At 40.3% G+C, this 19,520-nt stretch overlaps 2 protein-coding genes across 16 annotated transcripts in view; one reads left to right on the top strand and one right to left on the bottom strand.

Annotated features, from left to right (window-relative positions):
- atat1 (alpha tubulin acetyltransferase 1) overlaps nucleotides 1-13,587 on the top strand; it is a 23,852-nt gene extending 10,265 nt beyond the window's left edge. Inside the window, exons 7-13 of one of the 14 annotated variants that reach the window (XM_005950033.2) lie at nucleotides 459-504; nucleotides 3,303-3,348; nucleotides 7,142-7,216; nucleotides 7,923-8,136; nucleotides 9,887-9,972; nucleotides 11,115-11,196; nucleotides 11,853-12,104. In XM_005950033.2, coding sequence (XP_005950095.1) covers nucleotides 459-504; nucleotides 3,303-3,348; nucleotides 7,142-7,216; nucleotides 7,923-8,136; nucleotides 9,887-9,972; nucleotides 11,115-11,196; nucleotides 11,853-11,957 — 654 coding nt within the window. In that variant the 3' untranslated portion in view covers nucleotides 11,958-12,104. Of the gene's footprint in view, nucleotides 1-458; nucleotides 505-3,302; nucleotides 3,349-7,141; nucleotides 7,217-7,922; nucleotides 8,137-9,328; nucleotides 10,003-11,114; nucleotides 11,197-11,852 lie in introns of those variants that run through there. The other 13 variants (XR_006053215.1, XR_006053214.1, XR_006053213.1 and 10 more) reach the window with 13 other exon arrangements.
- A 2,744-nt stretch (nucleotides 13,588-16,331) lies between these two features.
- Nucleotides 16,332-19,520, bottom strand: part of si:ch211-152p11.4 (regulator of G-protein signaling 8) — an 11,391-nt gene continuing 8,202 nt past the window's right edge. For both annotated transcript variants that reach the window (XM_005950038.3, XM_042215387.1), the window contains exons 5-6: nucleotides 18,446-18,612; nucleotides 16,332-16,948 (exon numbers count right to left, since the gene is read on the bottom strand). In XM_005950038.3, the coding sequence (XP_005950100.1) occupies nucleotides 16,778-16,948; nucleotides 18,446-18,612 (338 nt within the window). In that variant the 3' untranslated portion in view covers nucleotides 16,332-16,777. The remainder of the gene's footprint in view (nucleotides 16,949-18,445; nucleotides 18,613-19,520) is intronic.

The following is a 19,520-nucleotide window of genomic DNA, read 5'->3' as shown; positions in this document are numbered from 1 at the left end:
GTTTTTTGGGGGCAAACCTATTTGTCCCTCTAGTTTTTCCACTTTTTTGTGCATTCCCTCATTCAGGTAGTTTCATCTCTCACCAGGAATTTTCTGACATTTGTGAGTCCTTATATTGATGCTATCATTATTATTCCTTACACTGAGACTGTGATTGTTATTCTCTTACTGATAAATTATAAAACTATGTTGAAAAAGTAGCTGGAAATGCACAGGAGGAATTGACAGTGCTGACCAACCCATTCAAAATTGTTGCCAATTGTGTCAACCTGACCTGCAATTACTTTTCTCAGAGTTGCATATCAGGTTACATCATAGGTTACAGTGTAGGGATGTTATTGGTGGACACACCACTAAGACTGGAAATGCAGGGGCTACCAGGACACAGATGGTTATCTACTTACCTAGTTAACTTCATAAGAAATTTTAGTGATCTGTTTTCTTATTATTCTGTCCAGGTCAATAACTTTGTGGTTTTTGAAGGCTTCTTCCTCAACAGAGCAGGTAACTTTTTTGCCACTTTGATCCCATTGCTGTGGTTCTGCAAGCGATTATTAAATTATATCTGCTTTGTGTTAACATAAGTTATAAGGTGTCTCCCAACAAGCAGCTCCAAAAATGAAATTCTTACTGGTGAAGCCTGTGTTTTCTTAGCATTCTTGATATTTCTGGATATGTTAATCAACACTGGTGGTTCAGTACAAGAACAGTATGAGTTCAGTTATATAATACTTAACACACTACATCTAGTAGTTTTAAAGTAAACAGGTGCTTAGATACAAAGTAAACACACAAAGTTTTGTCACATGTGTCTTTGTGGAAGAAAAAAAGCCACCTGCAGTAGATTCAGTGGGTAGAGCAGGTCATCTACTAATTGGAAGGTTGGTGGTTCAATCCCTGACTGCCCCACTCTGTGTGCCAAATATTCTTAGACAAGATACTAACCCCAACTTGTTTTGTGATTCATCGATTGATGTATGAATATGTGCTTGTGTGAACAGATGAACAAGAGAAGCTGCATAGAGTGCTTTGGGTGCTCAGGTAGAATAGAAACGCACTATATAAGCGTTTCCAGTGGGGGAATCATTTCGTCGCTCATCCAAGTGTCTTCATCAATCTCACCTGACTGCAGGTTTCTCCAACCTTAAACAGCATTTGCATAATGACTGAAACTAGCACCACTGACTGCAGGTTTCCCCAATCAGCTGCGGTTGAAGAAGTCACTTGGATGAGTAATGAAACATTTCTCCTATGGAAATGCTACGTACAGATGAACATAATCAGCTTGTGGGGATTTCCTTACCTGGATGATTGAGCATGCATCAATGATTCAGTAAAAAGGACTAGATGTTACAGTCCCTGATAATGCATTGCTTTAGATGGAGAGACTCTTGAGGGATGGCTGTTATGAGGAAAGGCAGCCCAGAAACTTTGCCAGCAGCACGCATCGTTGTGTGCCTCAACTTTCGGTCTTTTACCCAGGCTAATCTGCCATTTTCTTTCCTTGGTTAGGTTTAGGGATTAGAGATCTGATCTAGTTTATCATTTTAAAATTTGGTACACATCGTCAGTAGTGGACCTTTGATTCATCGGGTGTTTCGGCCATTATCACTAGACACCCTCATCCAAGGAGGCCCTGCCAGGGTTGATCAGGCCCTGGAGTGTGTCACTGGTTTATGTTAACTTGTTATTTCTCTTCTTCTTTCTTCTGTTTAGTTTCCTACAGTTTATTTTTTATCTATTCACTGCAACTGAGAAATAATACTTACCTCTTCAGCATTTATGGAGCCTAACATCTTCAAAGGGATAGAAAAGGTGACAGAGACAAAAGGGACAAGATAGGAGAGAGGAGAGCCAGAAGGGGGCGCCTGATCTGGCTTCCCACACCTCCCCGCCGGATCGGGCTGTACGCTCTACCTCCCCACTGCCTCCCAGAAAAGGGAAGAAGAGTAGAGGGGAGAAGAGCGGAATATTTCTTTTCTCTCGCGGTTAGCTGACTGCCTTAGCTGCCCAAGTGATGTCAGCCCTTTTTAACCATAGCCAGTGACTGGTCCTCTGATCCCAATCTCTCTAAGCAGCTTTGCTGTTGTGCTGGCAACAAAGACCCTGCACCCCACTTCCACCGGGCGCACTTTGATCTTCCAGCCTCTGTCCTCTGCCTCAGCTGCCAAGTTGGCATACCGCAGCTTCTTACGCTCAAACACTTCCTCAATTGCTTCCTCCCATGGTACCGTCAGCTCAGTGACGTACGCAAGTTTTGGGGGTTAGACTAAAGGACGAGGTCTGGTGGCAAAGTTGTTGTTACGATCTCTGTGGGAAAAATTAGCCTCTGATCCAAGTCCACTTGCATCTGCCAATCCCTAGCAACCTTCAGCGGGCCCAGGTCTGGGGTTGAGGGGCTTGTCCTCAGCTTGTCTCCTTCCCGGACAAATGTTGATGAAAACTGACGCTCCTCTTGGTTCGTGAAAGGTTGAGCTTTGATGGATTTTCTTTTGCACGCAACTTTCTCTGCTAGACACCTGAGGACCTGGTTGTGTCTCCATATTTATCAGCCCTGAGTAAGGCTAGACCAACCAAGATGTGCTTGAGTGTTGCTGGGACTGTACAAAGGGGGCAGGATGGGTCCTTTCCAAACCACAGCTGCAGATTTATTGGGGAAGGTAGCACATCATATGTCGCTCGGATGATGAAACTTAGTCTATTAGACTCCATGCCCCAGATTTCACTCCATAAGAGTTTCCTCTTTTCCACACTCTCCCAATTCACCCAGTGAGATCTCAAGCCTCCTCAACCAGGCTAGGGATAGGCAATGACAGTATCCCGTCGCTGTAGAGTCCAATGCTGCTGAGGCATTTGGGAAGTCCAAGCCACTTCTTAACGTAGGAGCTCACTAGCCTCTCTAGTCGATTGGCATGATTGAGTGAGACCTCGTACATTGTCAACGGCCACAGTAGTCTGGGTAATAACCCAAACTGGAAGCACCAGAGCTTCATTTTCCCTGGGAGTGCAGTGTTGTTAATCCGCTTGAGGTCATCAGCCAAGTTCTGCCTTAGTTGTTCTAGTTGCCACGTATCATTGAGGTCTGCATTATACCACCGTCCCAGGCTCTTTATGGGCTTCTCTAAGACTGCTGGAATTGGTTCTCCACTGATATAGAATTGCTTGGCTGTCAGCTTTCCTTTTACAATGAGTATATAAGAACCTTTAGATATGCAAGTTTAAACGTGGCACTCAACCCAAAAAGAGTGCTGCAGTGCTTTTATTCCAGTTCCAAAATATTTTGTTTCATCAAACTCTCCCAGGGTCAACCTCTTCTCCTCTGAGGGATCAGAGGGTGTACAGCTTTTTGTAAGGACTGTTCTTTCTTTTTTTTTTTCCCTCATACATCTTGGTCCCATTCCTCTGTCCCATAATTAGTATAACTTCACACGTCAGTGCTTACGTTTCAGGTTAGCTTTCCCATCAGTGTAAATACAGTGAGGAAAATAATCATTTAATCCCCTAATGAACTTTTAGGTTTGCTCATTTACAAAGAAATGAACAGTCTTAATGGTAGATTCACTTTGACGGAGAGACTGAAGATCAACCAAAAATACAGAAAAATTACACAAGAGAAAATTAATTTTTAGGCCATTGAGTGAAAAAAGTATTGGATTCCCAAGCTAAACTTGATTTATTACTTGGTGGAGAATCCCTTGTTTGCGAGCACAGCGGTAAGGCATTTCTTGTAGTTGGTCACCAGGTTTGCACACATTTTGGCCCACTCCTCTTTACAGAAAGTTTTTTGCTGCCACTTGACAGCTCCTTCCACAGATTTTCTATAAAACCGAAGTCTGGAGTTTCACTAGGCATTATCTGAATGTGCTCTACTTCTTCTTGGAACAGGGGAACTTATGTTTTGTTTCATTAGCATGCTGAGACAATGACTTGACAGTGACAATGACAGAATTAGTGTTCTGTCTGGGAGAAGGTTTGTTTTGTCCTAGATTTTACAGTATGTGGTAAAATTGTTCCATTGCAGAAAAACAGCCCCAAAGCATAATATTTTCTCTTCCATGCTTGACTGTGGGGATGGTGTTCTTTAAGTCATATTCAGCATTTCTCTTTCTTCAAGCATGGCGGGTCGAGTTAATGCCGGAGAAATCAGCTTTGGCTCCTGATGATAGTACTTTATCTCAAGCCTTCTCTGAGTCATTTAGATGTTCACTGGCAAACTTAAGACCTGTATGTGCGGCTTCTTGTGGCAGGCGCCCTTGCGGGTGCAGCAAGAGTTCAGTCCATTAGGGCGTAGTGTTTTACTAATTGTGTTTTTGGTGACTGTGCTCCAAACTGCTTTCAGATCATTAACAAGCGCCTGCTGTGGAGTTTTGGACTTCATTAGCTTACAGTCATCCTGCATGGAGTTCCAAAATGGGAGCAGACTGAGATTGATGTTGGTATGACTGAGCTCATACCAACAGCTGTCACCTTCTCACCAAACCTCTTGATTATGATCTACCATTCCAACCTTGTGCAGGTCTACGGTCTTGTCCCTGACATCCTTTGACAGCTCTTTGGTGTTGCTGGTGGTGGAGAAGTTTGAATGGAAGAAACTGATTCTGTGGGCAGCTGTGCTTTTTTGCTTGATATCCTTTCTTTCTACATTAAAGTGAAATTTCTATAATATTTAGAGACTGTTCATTTTTTTGTAAGTGAGCAAACTTACAAATTCAACAGGGGATTAAATCATTATTTCCCCTACTTTATCTCCTTGCTACATTGGTACAGTATATGGCATGTGTGATGTATCATGTCATATATTGAACCTACATTCCTGGGTTTCAGAGAACTGCAGAGAGAAATCCACACCCTGTATACCACTCCTAAACTCCACAGACCACTTGATACCTGCTTGTTTCCTGAACCTCCAATGTGTCACTTTGTTAAAAACAGCTAAAGTGTGTTGTATGACTACATTATTGTAATGACTGCGAGCAGTAAGATCATGGTTGGGGAGATTGGTAGCCTCTTTATACTGCATTTTGTTTACCTCTGACATCATTAGGATGGCTTTATAGTGTAGAACAGGACGAGATGCCAAGCAAAAATCATTTTAAGAAACACTTTTGACCTTTTTGAGCTTCATGGTAGTAACATAGTTTTGTATTTACATTCCATTGTGCCCCCTGTTGATAGTTGACGCTCATCTGCCTCAAATTACCAAATTTAATTAATAGTCTTTGACATAGAAGTTGATAGCACAGAACCACTAATACATTACCTTCCTTAAGCTGCATTTGTATGCCCAGCATATGACACTCAAAGGAATTAATAAACTGACACAAACGTGAATATAGGTTTCAGGATTAGCTGAATCCAAGGAAGCCATGTTTTTCCACCGCGTGCCGCTCCGTTTAGACGAGCATTGGAAAATTATACAAAAGCTAACATGTTGTGATTTACATAAACATTGGGCACAAAGTGATTATAAAGAAGTGAATGTATAAAATGTCTTGTTGTTATTATGACGAGTCTTATACAGAGGCTACCAATCCTTTCAACCAGAGATGTGCTCTTTTTGTGCCAAAGGTACCTGAAAGAATTGTCTTTATAGTTAAAACAGCATGAGTAGGCTAAAAACAGACTTGCAAATAAAAAACAAAATTTAAATATTGGATTCTGGCTAACTCAGACTGCTCAGGTAACAGAACAAAAACAAGACTTTGCCTGGCTGAATCAAATACAGTGGAACCCCGGCTTACGAAGACCCCATTTAACGAAAAATTCAAATTACGAAGGCACGTAACGGCAATATTTTTGCCTGCGGTACGACAAAATGCCCGTGTAACAAAATCCGTTTGCAAAATGCGTTTCGCTGTTCCACGTGAAAGACGTATTGTTGTTGCAGTGCGCTATTTCATGTGCTTTTGTTTTGCAAGTAGCCTATCGTTGATTCATAATGGGGCCGGCATAAGGCATAAATATGAGTGAGTTTAAAAAAATGTTAAATAATTATCATTGCACAGCGTACGTACGTGTATTAATTAACGTAAATGTAAGTTTTAGTTTTAAAGTTTAGAATTAAATTCCATAATGTTATGTACATGTACACGTACATATGTATGCATGCCTACGTATGCTTTCTTCAGCCTCCACCAAGAACTTCGTCTTCAGCCAGCATCGCCTCACTCAAAAGGCGATGGAAAAAGGTGCTTCGACGAAAATTTTGACTTACGAAAGACCCTCTGGAACGAATTAATTTCGTAAGTCGGGGTTCCACTGTATATAAATTTTATATATTTATTGACGTCCAAAACAATCATGTCAGGAACAGTCTGCATTGATTTTTAGAGAGAATATTTCACTCGTCTGAGCTGCTGGTTTTGTCAGCACCAATATATGAATTCTGTTTGACAGTGGATCCTCCCTTTCACAGACACAACACTATCTTGTAAGATAAAGTAGAAATAGTTCTTTCAGAGGAAACATTGTTTAAATGTATGGAGGAGCACAACTGTCTGACTAAATGAATAAATCAATATGCCATTAAATTATTATGTAATATTAATTTTTAAAAAAGTTACATAAATTAAAAGGTAGTTTTCCTACCTTTTAACATTCCAACTCACTTTTCCATTTTTGGTATTTTTTTAGAGTCACCCACTGACCAGTCAGTCATAAGAATCAGCTAGTTTACAGCATCAGATTCGTCTGATGTATCATGCATATGCACTGCAGTCTAAAGTTCACCTGTTTAGAAATGTAACTGCAAACCACTTAGCACAAGTGTTATGTATGCCATGGATACATGTGATATATGTCAGCATATTACAGAAGAGGGACCTGTAAGGCTGTGGTTCCCAAAGTGGGGGTCGCGCCCAGCTGTTGGGAGGGGGGGGGGTGCAGTATGAATAAAGAAAGAATGGTTGGACACATAATGGACAGGTTTTTGATGAAGCATGTCTTCACTTCTCATAATGACTAACTACTCCTGAAACTTGGCTCTTATGAAATGAATGTGTTATTTATAATATAGACAGTTTTGGTCTTCCATACAGAGCTTATGAAGGACAGTATGTGGGGCTGTGCTGTAAGGAGACGGGTGGGGTGATCGACTCGTGTTCCTCTTCTGCCTCTGCTCTGAGTTTGTTCTCCTCTGCAGCGGCCCAGTTGAGAAAGGTTCCCCCAAAAAAGCCAGACGGAGAGATCAAGCCTTACTCTTTAATGGAGAGAGAAGGTAAACAGTCACATAGTGCCACTTTGCCATAACCAAGTGTTGACATTAAACATTAAGACTCTATTCCAAGTACACGGTCATAAGAAAGCACTTGTTTCCCTTGTCAGTAACACTAATATAAACTGTGGAAATAAACAGAAATGTGCTGGAAAAAAGCTTCCACAAATCCTTTTATGGTAAGTCTGAACATTGAAGAATGCACTGGAGCTGATCTTCCTCTATAGACCAGAACACGTAATACCAATAAAAATCTTATACACTAACTCAGCAAATGCAGAGTAAATTGTAGGTTATAGCATGTTAGCGCTGACACTCAAAAAAGTAATGTATTACACATTACTTGTCTAAAAATAATACATTTTGTTACTTAACTTCCTTGTAACTTTGTGTTGCTCCTTACCATGGCTTGAACTGCATTGTGATATGATTATCAGTTGAAAATATAAATGTTAGTCTCCAGTCTTACACATAATGATGGCTATGGGTAGAAGATGAACCAGCTAAAAGTGCAAATTCAAGAAGCTGATATTTGTAGCCAAGGAGCAAGGCTTCTTGCTTTCCAAAGTTTGAAAAATGTTATAAAATTGTTGTTGTTTTTGTTTTTTTTGGGGGGGGTTAAAGGTGAGCTTTTACCAAGCACAGAGCCTATAAAATATGATGCTCTCAATTAGTGCTATTAGTATGTACATATTTTTTTTCTGTCTAGCTGTTCGCCAGGAGCAGAAGAGTCTTCCTTGGCCGTTTGCTCCTCCCCACTCCCCCCAGCGCTCGGTAGCCTCCCAGTGGTCCAAATCCCTCAGCGTGGGATGCTCCCCCAGCAGGGCACCCCCTCGAGTCACTCCAACTTCTTCCCCTGGTTGCAACAGGAACCAGAGCCCACAGTCACCTCTCAGCGACCGCTGCAGAGCAAGACGCACCAGGTAAGAAGTAACGCACTTCTTTCTGTAAAATTCACCTGCAACTGCATTATGGAAATCTATATTTTACACATCTTAACATCATGTCAAGGTCAGTTACTGCAAATGAAATTTGCCCACAGTTTCAGCCTCAGTAACAAAGAAAAGCTGGATCTGTGAGAAGAAACACTTAGCAGACAATCTGCAAATGTTGTTCCACCTGTGTAGAGGGTGCCCGGTTTAGACGAAGCAGGATTACACCGCTGTCATTCCCACAGTCAGTTGTTTACATGGACCGCCTTTATGTCATCCTAACACTAGCATCTTTTTCTGTCACACGAACAATGTGCACGCCATCCTTGACTAAATTCATAGACTTCCTCTAAAGTCTTCCTATTTTCCTCCTGCCTAGTGGCTCTATTTTCAACATCCTTTGTCCAGTATGTCCACTGTCCGTCCTCTGAACATGCCCAAATCGTCTCAACCTCTCTAACCTTTTCTCCAATCCGCTCTGATATACTAATATTTAATCCTGTTCACTCTGGTCTCTGCCAATGAAAATCTTAACATCTTCACCTCTGCCACCTCCAGCTTGGCCAGCTGTTTTTAGGTTAGTCGCGGCTGAGACCATTTCTGATGAGGTTTACATAGATGGTGCAATTAAAAGGCCAAATTCCTCTTTCAGGTTCCAACTTTCAGATGCTGTTCATCTGCTGTAGGTAGTTTTTTAGGCTAGTTTAATAAATGGCCTCAAAAATGCAAATAAATGCTGTTTTATCTGTGAATCTGTTGTTTTATTCACATTTGTCTGTTTTTGTCGGTTCTGTGTAGATACAACACTGTTATAGGTGCTTTATACATAAATGGGTCATATATATAATATGAATATAATAAATAAGTGTAAGTGGTATGTTAATAGCACTAATAGTTGTGTAAAGTTGTATAAATTGTATGTGTACTCTTGAATGCATGGTTAAAGTGGCCACTAAGACCAGCAGCAAAACTAGTCAGATACTGTTGTTCTGAGTAGAACAAGGTCCAGATCTCTCACTGTAGTGATTAGTGGCTCGAGTTTTCCTGTAATTTGTAATTATTTTGCTGACCGACTCCTTTCATTCTCTCCTTTCTCTTCTCTTTCCCCTTTTTTCGTTACCCATTGTGCTCCATTTATTTTGTCCCTCTGATTGATTCTGGCTCGTCTCTCTGTCATCAATAGTTCCCTTAATAGATCTCAGCTAGGCTTTCATTGACCAGCCTGCTCCTTCCCTTCAAAGGAATGGCTGATGTGTCTTAGCTCAATAAATAGCCTGTTTTTGTCTTATGAATGGGGAGTCTGTTGTTGCTAGAATAGTTATTCAACTCAAATGAGGAGAGAACAAACTCCTTTTGGCCTTCTTGTTATCAGCACGACAGACTGGAACTTGATGGCCGTGTCTTATCTGCTTGACTTTTTTAGAACTCATTAAACAACCTGCCACAAAACTGCTCTTGTGAAATCGCATTTTGTCACACACAGAAATGATACTTAAACAGGATATTGTAAATTAAGGCTGCGAGTCTTATTTCCATTCTTCTTTTTTGTGTGTTTTATTCCAACAGTATACCATGCATTTTTTCTGTTTGTTATATTTTGAGTTGTGTAATTATGTCATTTCTTTTTTTTCTTTCTTCCATCCAAACATGTGCCTGTCTTCTCTCCTTTCTCTGCCTTGCTCTCTATCTTATTTGATTTTCTTCTCATCATCCTTGCTGGCTTCTGCTACTTCTCCAGTAGTCAACAGGGTCTAGTTGCGAGATGCAACTTGTACAGTCGACACATGGACACCAGAGCTGTTGGACTGCTGCACAGATGCTCTCCAGGTGAGGTTTTGTAGAGGTGTTGATGGCAGTTAAAAACCACATCATGCTTGGTAAATTGTACATTAATTTAATGTACATTCTATACAATGTTTATATGAAAACAGTATAAACGCAATAACAACAATAACACTTTCACGCATCCCAAATGTTTTGATGTTGTTAAACGAATGCATAATCTAGCTTAGTGTTAAATCTGTACCTGGCCCAGTGTTTTTGTTGCAGGTATTACATTTTACATTTAAAATTTTGTCAACATTTTTTTTTTATCCAATTTTTTATTATTTTATTATTTTATTTATTATTTTATTTTATTTTTTATTTCAATAAATAGAAAATGTAAATATTTAGCAAATCACTGGTTTCTGTTCTTATTTAGCCAACCTCTCTGGAAATGTGGTTGTGTGACAGGATAATCGTAACTCATCAGCCACTGACTGATAGCCACAAACCCTAATCCAATGCACTCTGATCACGATGTCCAGTATGATACGCTGGGCTGAACTTTTTTTAGCATTGCAAAATATTGATTGAAGACAATGGCAGATAAAAGACGGCTTCAAAGTTTGGACGTACACCTTGATTACTAAATGACTTTTATTTATCCCTTTCTATTGTTTGGGAAAAATGAAACTGAAATGTATTTCATATATAGTAGATTCATCAGAGAAGGTTTGTACACTGTTGTTACTATGTTCATGTAGTCAACACTTAGAATGTATCCACTTGAGAGGTAATCCTTGTAAGAAAGTTACTGGGTTCTGTAAGTAAAGCAAATTGGCTCTTACGAGAACCACCCCACACTGCAGAGGAGCATGTTCGTCACAGTTACTGTGTCCATGAATATGCTAGGGATCACTTGGGTTTAAATTGATCTTAAGCTCTGATTAAAACACTCACCCAGTTGTGGTTGTCAGACATAACAGTGTTAGACAGTCTACATGTAAAATGTTTCTTTCATTATCATGAATGTTTGCTCTCAGAGCACTGAGCATTGGGCCACTGTTGTTAAGTCAGCGCAGTCATGTTGTTGCTAAAGCAAAAATGCAGATTATAAGAAATATTCTTTTTATGGAAAACTGTGTTTCATCAATTTCTCATTTTTATTTTTTATTATTCATCTGTTCCCTTTCCTCACATGTTAGCACCATGTGCCACCTCAGGTCTGAGAGCAGTAGGGGATCAGTCATACACATTGGGATACAGTATTCACTCACAACAAAACAGGTATTCACACATTGATCCACCGATTGTTTTAGAGGTTAGCAGGCATTAAAAAAGAAAATGAGGAGGTTTAGTGTGCAGATGTAGGGTTGAAACACCTCAAAATGTTGTCACAATTACAAAAATGCCTAAATTGGAATTACATCCCGGCAGACGGATGACTATGATGGACCGTTTCTCTAAAATGCTCGGGACATGTTTTATGCACCAGATATGCAACCACATCTCCAGACTTTCCTATTAGCTTATTGATGTAATATTAAATTCATGGTGACACATGGATTAAATGCTACATCTGATTATTGTTGGCAACACAATAACCAGTATGATGAGGGAAAAAGATCTGAAGACTTTCTGAGCCTCTTCAATTCCTTAATGGACTATAAGAATCTACGCGCAGACGACCAGAGCTTTCAGCAGCTTTGAGCAAAGTTGTACAGATATTTCACATTGTGGGTGCAGTGTTAAAGTTGTCTTCCTCAAATAACACAATAACAAGAGTAGCTGATGAGACAGTGTGACATATAATCATCATGTGGGTAGCAGAGTGACAGCAGCCCTCACACACAACCATAGATATGAAGAAATCGGATAAGAGCAATGTTCAGTTTCATATCTGCCCTTACTTTTACCTTTTTACCAACTCCCCGTTCACACAGGAACTGGCCTGTCTTGCTTCCACCTCTCTCTACATCCAAGAAGGACTGCATAAGCAGCACTACCTCTTTAGACAGGAGAGAAACACACCTGGGCGCAGATCCTGAATCCCGTCGTTCTGAAGAGGAGATGAAGGTTCTGGACAGTTCACAGCTTCCAGCAGGCAACCAGAGACCTCTGTTGTGGGAGAGTGACAGAGTTGAAGACAGGTCATGGGCTGTGGGGGTGCACTGCTACACTGCCCAGTGGGTGAAGCAGAAGCAGGAATACAGGAGCACCCGGCCCTGGTGAATGTGTGACGATTACAGACTTTAAACATTATCAAAATGTTGATGCCTAAAATGCTTTCAGACATGTTTGAGCCGACTTTCGAGTGTTTGAGAGCCCACGATGCAACAATTTCTTTGTGAAGTTTAAGTGCCAAAGTTCAGTTCAGAAAAAATACACTTCCAGTCTTTCTGGTTTTAGAAAGGCTATTATAATGGCTGCCTTAGTTGGTTTCCCAAATGAGTCATCCTTGCTAATTGAATAATTGGCCCATTAAGTCAGTGGTGTTTCTGACAGGTCCAGCTAACCCAGGTAGGTTTTTCATTTTAGTGGCCTTCACACTGAGCGTTGTTAGGTTCACTTATATTGTTGTTATTATTATTATTGTTGTATAAATTCAGGGAAACATTGCATAAGACAAAGGTTACAAACGTGATCTTGGTTCATACTGACTTTTGTATCTAATTAATTAACAAAATGAATCCCATTGAATTTATCTGAATATGTCATCGTCCATTTTCTTGTATTACTTGGACAGATTGGATAGGATGGGATAATAGCATGATACACTTTCAGTTGATCACATTTGGGTTGTTGCATTTTTTAGCAAATATTTAAAAAGAGTGATACAGTACTCTTAATTTTCCATTTCTGTTTTGCACATGTGTAACAGCTACATGCAGCCACAGACTGTAACATAACGACATGATGTACAGACAGGTTACTTGCTGTGTCCTTGACTGCTTACTTTAAGTTGAAGTGTCTTAGCGAGCGTTGGCCTGCCAGATTCTCTCAGAACTGCTTCAATGTACCCTGGCATTGATTTTCCAAGTCTCTGGAAAGATGGATCTGTATCAGTCTTCCAAAAGATTTGATGGTTATGGAGTTGAGTGTGTAACACATCAATCCAAATTCTCCCCTGTTTGACTGGGTTCAGATGTGGTGACAGGGTAGATAGTACATCAGACCATGTGTACTTATGAGATACCCTCAGGGTAATGTGTGTCAGGCAGTATTTAAAATGATAACTCATAACCCATGTTGGTGTTTTTCAGATCTTGCATGTAAGAATACAAATCCTTAAACATGCAAACACGGTCTGTAGACTGCTCTGGGTGCTAATGGTACAGGTCATCCACAAGTGCAAAGCACAGAAATAGACAATTAGTCATTTTTAATATTTGTTCAAAAATCAAACAATTAAAAAAGAACAGAAACTGTGTATTTGTGGAGAAATCAAGCAAAACATTTTGATTTATTTTGGACTTAAAGAAGTCTCCCATGGACAGAGCTTCCTGCAACTTTCCACTAACCGGAGTTTCATTAAATAATGGAAATGTTTGTGAGACAAAACATATATTTTTAGGTTTTTCAGACAGAATTGAAAACAAATTGGGTAGAAAGTTTACACATTTTTGCTGTAATGTAAACTTTAGTTAGAATGGTCCATAAAGCCAAAATACACCACGATATGTCCTTATTTTGTCATTTTTACACTTCCATGAACTTTAGTATTCCAACAGTCAGAATGGGCTTAAACCCTAATGCCAAAACCTGTTACCTGGGTTTAACTGAACTTATAACTTCTCTGTTTGATTGTTTTTTGTTGTCTTGTTTTGTTTTAGTTGAGTCCGTCTGCTTTGGAGTTCATACTTAAAAGAAGCAGAATCTGGGATTTATATGTGTCACTTAGTCTTTTCTGAATAAATTAAGCCAAATGAGAAAAAGCTAGAATTCATATCATACATTGTGTTTAAACAATGCTTCCAAACCCGGGGTGGAGGCGCAGTATGATCATTCATACAGTATCAGCAGATGGAAGACACAGAATTACTGGAATGTACACAGTGGAAACTGCCAGAGGAAGACAAGGCGGGAATGTTAACAGGACTGTTTTCTTTTTAAACACAATTCCCCACTGGTCCCATGAATTCCTGGATTTGTTTGAGGTACTTTTTTAGAGGAACCATCCTCAAAATCCAGAGGGAGAGGGCCATTTTTTACCTTGTTACTTAAGGAAGATCATTAAAGCTAAGAGGCCCCTGGCATTGATTCACATTAGTGCTGCTATTTCACTGGCACTGACGACTTCATGTCACAGAATTCACAGAAACATCCTTTCTATGCTGTACAATACAATATAAAAAAAACTTATTAATTGGCACCTGTAAACACTAAAAGTAAACTGAATGTAGTTATTCTGCTCGATGGATCAGCGTCTCTCTGGTCAGCAATTTGTTTAACAGCGACGTCCACTGCAGCTGCAAGGAATAAACCCGGGTAACTGCAATCAGATATATGACTTTTGGGACACAATAATCCCAAGAGATTTCACCTGCATCTCATAGTCATTACGATCACCATAATTACCCTCCATTGGATACCTTGGAGCTGTAAAATTAATGTATATTATCCATGTTGTCCACTTGGTCAAAACCCACAACCTAATGTTACTTTTGTTGCTCCTCTCCCAGACACATCTGACCAATAAGCGGACTAAACATTCTCACATAGTTTATGGTGACACAATGCAGCTCGTTCTCACCAACTAATTCAGAGCAGAATAAACGAACTAACACATGAAAAGAGCCTTAAATGAAATCAACAAAATTTGAAAAACATGGCAACCTGATCAACTCAACGTAAAGGATTAGAAAATGATTTTAACCCAGAAGGCGTCACGGCTACAAGATGATCTTGGTATAAAAATGCAGTCAGCAAACAGTTTTTGCAGACTGTGTGCAGCAACACAGCACCTCACATATATCCCATGATACTGATGAGTAGTGTTGGTTATAAAGACTGTTCTGATAAACAAAACTCTGATTCCCTTTGGAGCGGGTGTAACGCTGAGTTGTTTGCAGAGCTTAAATAGTTTTTCAGACTTTTTTGTATATCTCGTGTATTCGCTACGAGGACTCAAAAATGTGATTTAAAAAACACAATATTTCGACCCTCTTGCACTGCACACCAAGGCACAGGCTTATGAACTACTGGCTTTGTGTCTTATGTGTGGGGACACTTTGCTTGAATGGCTGCAGCCACTGCAGTAACAAAACTGACTGGAACTTAAATACCAATTACTTCATAACTGGGTTGATGCCGTTCTCCTCACCTCTTTAATGTGCTTGGTGTGCAGAGGATAGTAGAAAATATATTTGTTCTGTCCAGCTAAATACAAGTTAAAGAAATGTTCCAGCACACCACAACAAACTGTGAGAGGAAGGTGGAGGAAACCTAAAACATGCAAACTCAATACAGAAACCTCAACTGGGATTCAAACTAAGAACCTCTTTGCTACAAGGCAGGAATAGGAGGAATACAAAGAACATTAAAGACTAAAGCAACTCAAATTTCCTAAAGGCATGAAGCTATTTAAGTCACCAGTCAGTTTATTCAGGTTTCTCACCGTTGCTTTCTGAATATCTCACACTCTGACCTTTCAAGCAAAGAGCTCATTGTTGCTGAACTTGTTTTTCCCCTTTCATGCAGCAGAGGAAACTCTGAGAGTGAGATCTGCTCTCAGCGAAATGTTTGCCTTATGTGTGGAGGTTTTCTGTTAGAGCCAAATGTAGCTGCTTCTTAAAAACTAGTAACAAGTGGTAAAGTTACAATCTTGGACTCAAAAATTGTGTTGGTACAGTATATTAGTATATTAGTATATACACTTACTGGCCACTTTGTATAGCTTGCTGGTATCAGGATGATTGTTCTGAAGGATGAAGCCTTCAGAACTGTCTTACTTCTCCATGGTACAGGGGGCTGAATAATAATAATAAGAAGATCTTTATCTGTCTTGATAAGTTTGTCAAGATTCTTTCCATTTGGAATAATATGAAACTAAAGTAAAAGTGCTGTTTTCAGATTTTAAATGGTAAATGGCCTGTATTTATATAGCGCTTTACTAGTCCCTAAGGACCCCAAAGCGCTTTACATATCCAGTCATCCACCCATTCACACACTGGTGATGGCAGCTACATTGTAGCCACAGCCACCCTGGGGCGCACTGACAGAGGCGAGGCTGCCGGACACTGGCGCCACCGGGCCCTCTGACCACCACCAGTAGGCAACGGGTGAAGTGTCTTGCCCAAGGACACAACGACCGAGACTGTCCAAGCCGGGGCTCGAACCGGCAACCTTCCATTACAAGGCGAACTCCCAACTCTTGAGCCACGATTAGAGAGGTCTCCTCTTAAATTTTGTGATTTTTTTTAAACAAGTTAAAATGTCGCACTTGTTGGCGATGCCATCGGTGTAAAAAGACAACCTCACTGTAGCGGTTCAAGTTTAGCACTTCATTATTTTGTATGACGGACAGAAGCTCGCTGGCCGTTTCCAACTGTTTTCAGTCTTAATCCTAAAGTAAGCCAAACCAAATCCCAGCATTGTAACATCACAAACATCTCAGTGAAAACACAATTCCCCAAGTTTATTTGCAGTAACCAATATTTCTATTTACAGTGTCCAACTATTATTAACATTTGAGCTACGACGTCAGGGAGTGTGTGTGTGTCGGGGGGGGGGGGGTTAAACTTTGTACACAGCAGCTCGATCTTTTGACAGCATAGTTAGCTTTTATAATTTACAGTTTGAAGGAAGTTGAGCCGTTCCAGAAACCACCAAGCTACCATTCCTTCTGCTGAGTCCAAGTGTGGGGAATCTATTCAGCCTCGTGGAGTAAGGCGAGGTAGACGTCAGACTGGAGGAAGCGTGGGTAACAGTCTGTGTCCAGAAGTGAGTAGATGCGTTTCTGTGCGTGGGACAGAGAGCTACGAGAGGGAGCCTGCAGCAGCTGGATCGTCAGGTCTCTGGTCGTACTGTCCAGATTTACCTGCAATAGGACAGTGATGGTGCAATAGCCACTTAAAGTCAATTCAAATACTATATGGAAAGACAAGCCGAAAAATAAATAGATAAAAATTGGCGTCAAAATCGAGTTTGACTTAAGAGTATTTGTTTTCTCCTCAGCCTCGATTACCAGGTAGCACAATAATGAGTGCTGCATCATCAACATTGTTCCAGTAGAGACGGTTTGGAATAACTTGAGGTTACTGAAGGAAAACCAGCCAACAAATGCTCAAAGTCTCCAGGTGAAGAGTTCATGAAGATGGTGGAAAGAATGAGGAGCATGCAAAGCTGATAATGAACAAAGTTCCCTTAAACAGATAATTATTAGCATGCGTCTGTGACAAAGAAATGTATAGAACTTGTGCAAGCTTTACAGATAACCTCACAGCCTCAGAATTCCTTCTGCAGCTTTACATCTGCCAAGATCAGCGAGTGTCACAGTACAACAGTGCAGGATTTCGGTGTGCGAATACTCCCAGAACAGAGGAGCACTTTCCAAATCATGTTGACATGGCACTGTGATCGTGTTTGTTTTATTCATTTTTCCACCTCAGAATTGAGCTTCAGTACAAACTTGATGCGTTTGGGTTTTCCAAATCTGCTGCTAGCACATGTTAACTTACAAGATTCATAGTTATGAACACAAAAGGAAGCTGCTTTGTAGCTTATGCTCCTTTTACTTTGTCAACACTGTTTCTTTGTTCTTCAGTGTAGAAATCTCCAAATTTTTGACGATATGGTGGGCTACAACTTCTTGGGCTTTGCAGATAACCTTTATCTTGTAGTGGTTCGGTGTTAAGTCATGTCATTTAGGCCTTCCTACTTTTTCAGTGAGTATTCTTGGAGCTCGCCAACATAAAGCACAGTTTGATTCCTGGACGGTCATCTTTCCGTTAATAAACTTTAATAAGTGCAGTTCTCTTCTTCCTGGCTTAAAAACCTTCAACTAGACAGAAAAGATCACTTTGTTAAAGTTCCAGTGCTAATGCTAAAATAATGGCATCCCCTGAATCACATCAAAAGTCATACTGTTCACACTCATACTGACATTTTACTTTTGGACTTTACCTACTGTGCACCTTGCTATAGCTGCAGTATAAGACAGTGGAGCTGGACTCCTGGGAAACAAGGGACCTACTGGAGAAGCAAATGAATATTTTTTTCCTCCACAGTATTTGGTCCTTTAAGTTCAGCTACTGTCACACATATAATCTCATGCTGTGGGGAAAAGGCCCCAATAAGGGAAAAAAAAAAAAAAACAAAACAACAGCTCCACATGAATGCAGCTATTGATGGAACGCTATAACGTCAAATCTGAACCACCCACACAAGCTTCTTGATAACACAGAGAGACTCTGAGCAGTAAAACAGTTGGCAATGCAGAAAGAGGGAAAAATAAACAGGACTTGAATTACAATTCCTGTTCCAAGAAGACAGGCTGCCCAGTGCAACCAGTAAGACTGAGTATGAACATGTGTACCTCCCGGGGGGCTCCTGGCTGGATATAGGTTGCGCAGATGTCTTTGGCTCTCCTTTGCAGGCTGAAGTTGGTGGACGAATGTTTGTACCGCTCACAGGCTTGATAGAACTGCAGGTTCTCCTCGCTGAACTCAGAGCGCAGGAATGCTCCAAATACTGAAACACCAGCTGCCAGGAAGAGGACGACAAGTGAGCCTTAGCACAACATCAATTTATGTATCTTATAGCACAGAACACAGAAACACTTTATCATGCCTGAAAGGAAGACTAGAGAAAGCAACCTAGCTCTACTCTTTCTCCATGTGAACGTCCTACTGAAGGTTAGAAATGTCATGAACATACCACATGATCGCTTTCATTTCTGGCATGGTCAAATGTGATGTCTTGTTATTCCTCCCTACCATCGAGAGGATCGTACCACTTATACAAACTCATTAACTGCTAGATGGGGTTTATAATGGCTTCTAAACAGCTGTTCACCTTTCCCCCCCTTTTGTCATTTAAAGACAAGAGATAAACACTAGTTAAATGCAGGATCTGGGTCTGCTGCTAACAGCCACTGGATTTCTTTCATTCGCAGCTCCAGCTAGAACAACGGCTTTATACTTATTAACATTTTTCCATTACAACCTAAAAATGGTAATAATACCTTTACATTTATAATAAATGGTGAACCATGACCACTGACTGAGTCCCTTGTGGTCATTTGCTATGACGTGCACTAAGACTAGAGTTCTGTTATTGTCAGGAGTCAACTTTTTATTTTATTCTTTTCAACATTTAATTGTTAATTATGGTAAAATATTAATTATAAACAATGACTGTGGTGAGTCAATTTGAAGTAATAGTGTTCAACTCTGAACAAGCTGGGGGACACGGAGGAGCCGTTTTAAAAGCAAGATGATAATCTGACATTTAGACATTTTTGTGACGCAACCTGACATCATCTCTTTTCTTTTAATCACAGCAGGACTCAGACTGCATGGATCAGTTATGTTAGCTTTGCAGGTTTTATTTTTAATTTAAGAAATTCTGTATCTGCATTGCAGTGTTTTCTTTGTTTGTGTGTGTGTGTG

This window comes from Haplochromis burtoni, unplaced genomic scaffold (genome assembly GCF_018398535.1).
Source record: "Haplochromis burtoni strain Fernald_Lab_line unplaced genomic scaffold, NCSU_Asbu1 Contig_711, whole genome shotgun sequence".
Classification (NCBI taxonomy): domain Eukaryota; kingdom Metazoa; phylum Chordata; class Actinopteri; order Cichliformes; family Cichlidae; genus Haplochromis; species Haplochromis burtoni.
The sequence above is the reverse complement of the archived record's forward strand: the minus strand, read 5'-3'. Positions and strand labels throughout refer to the sequence as shown.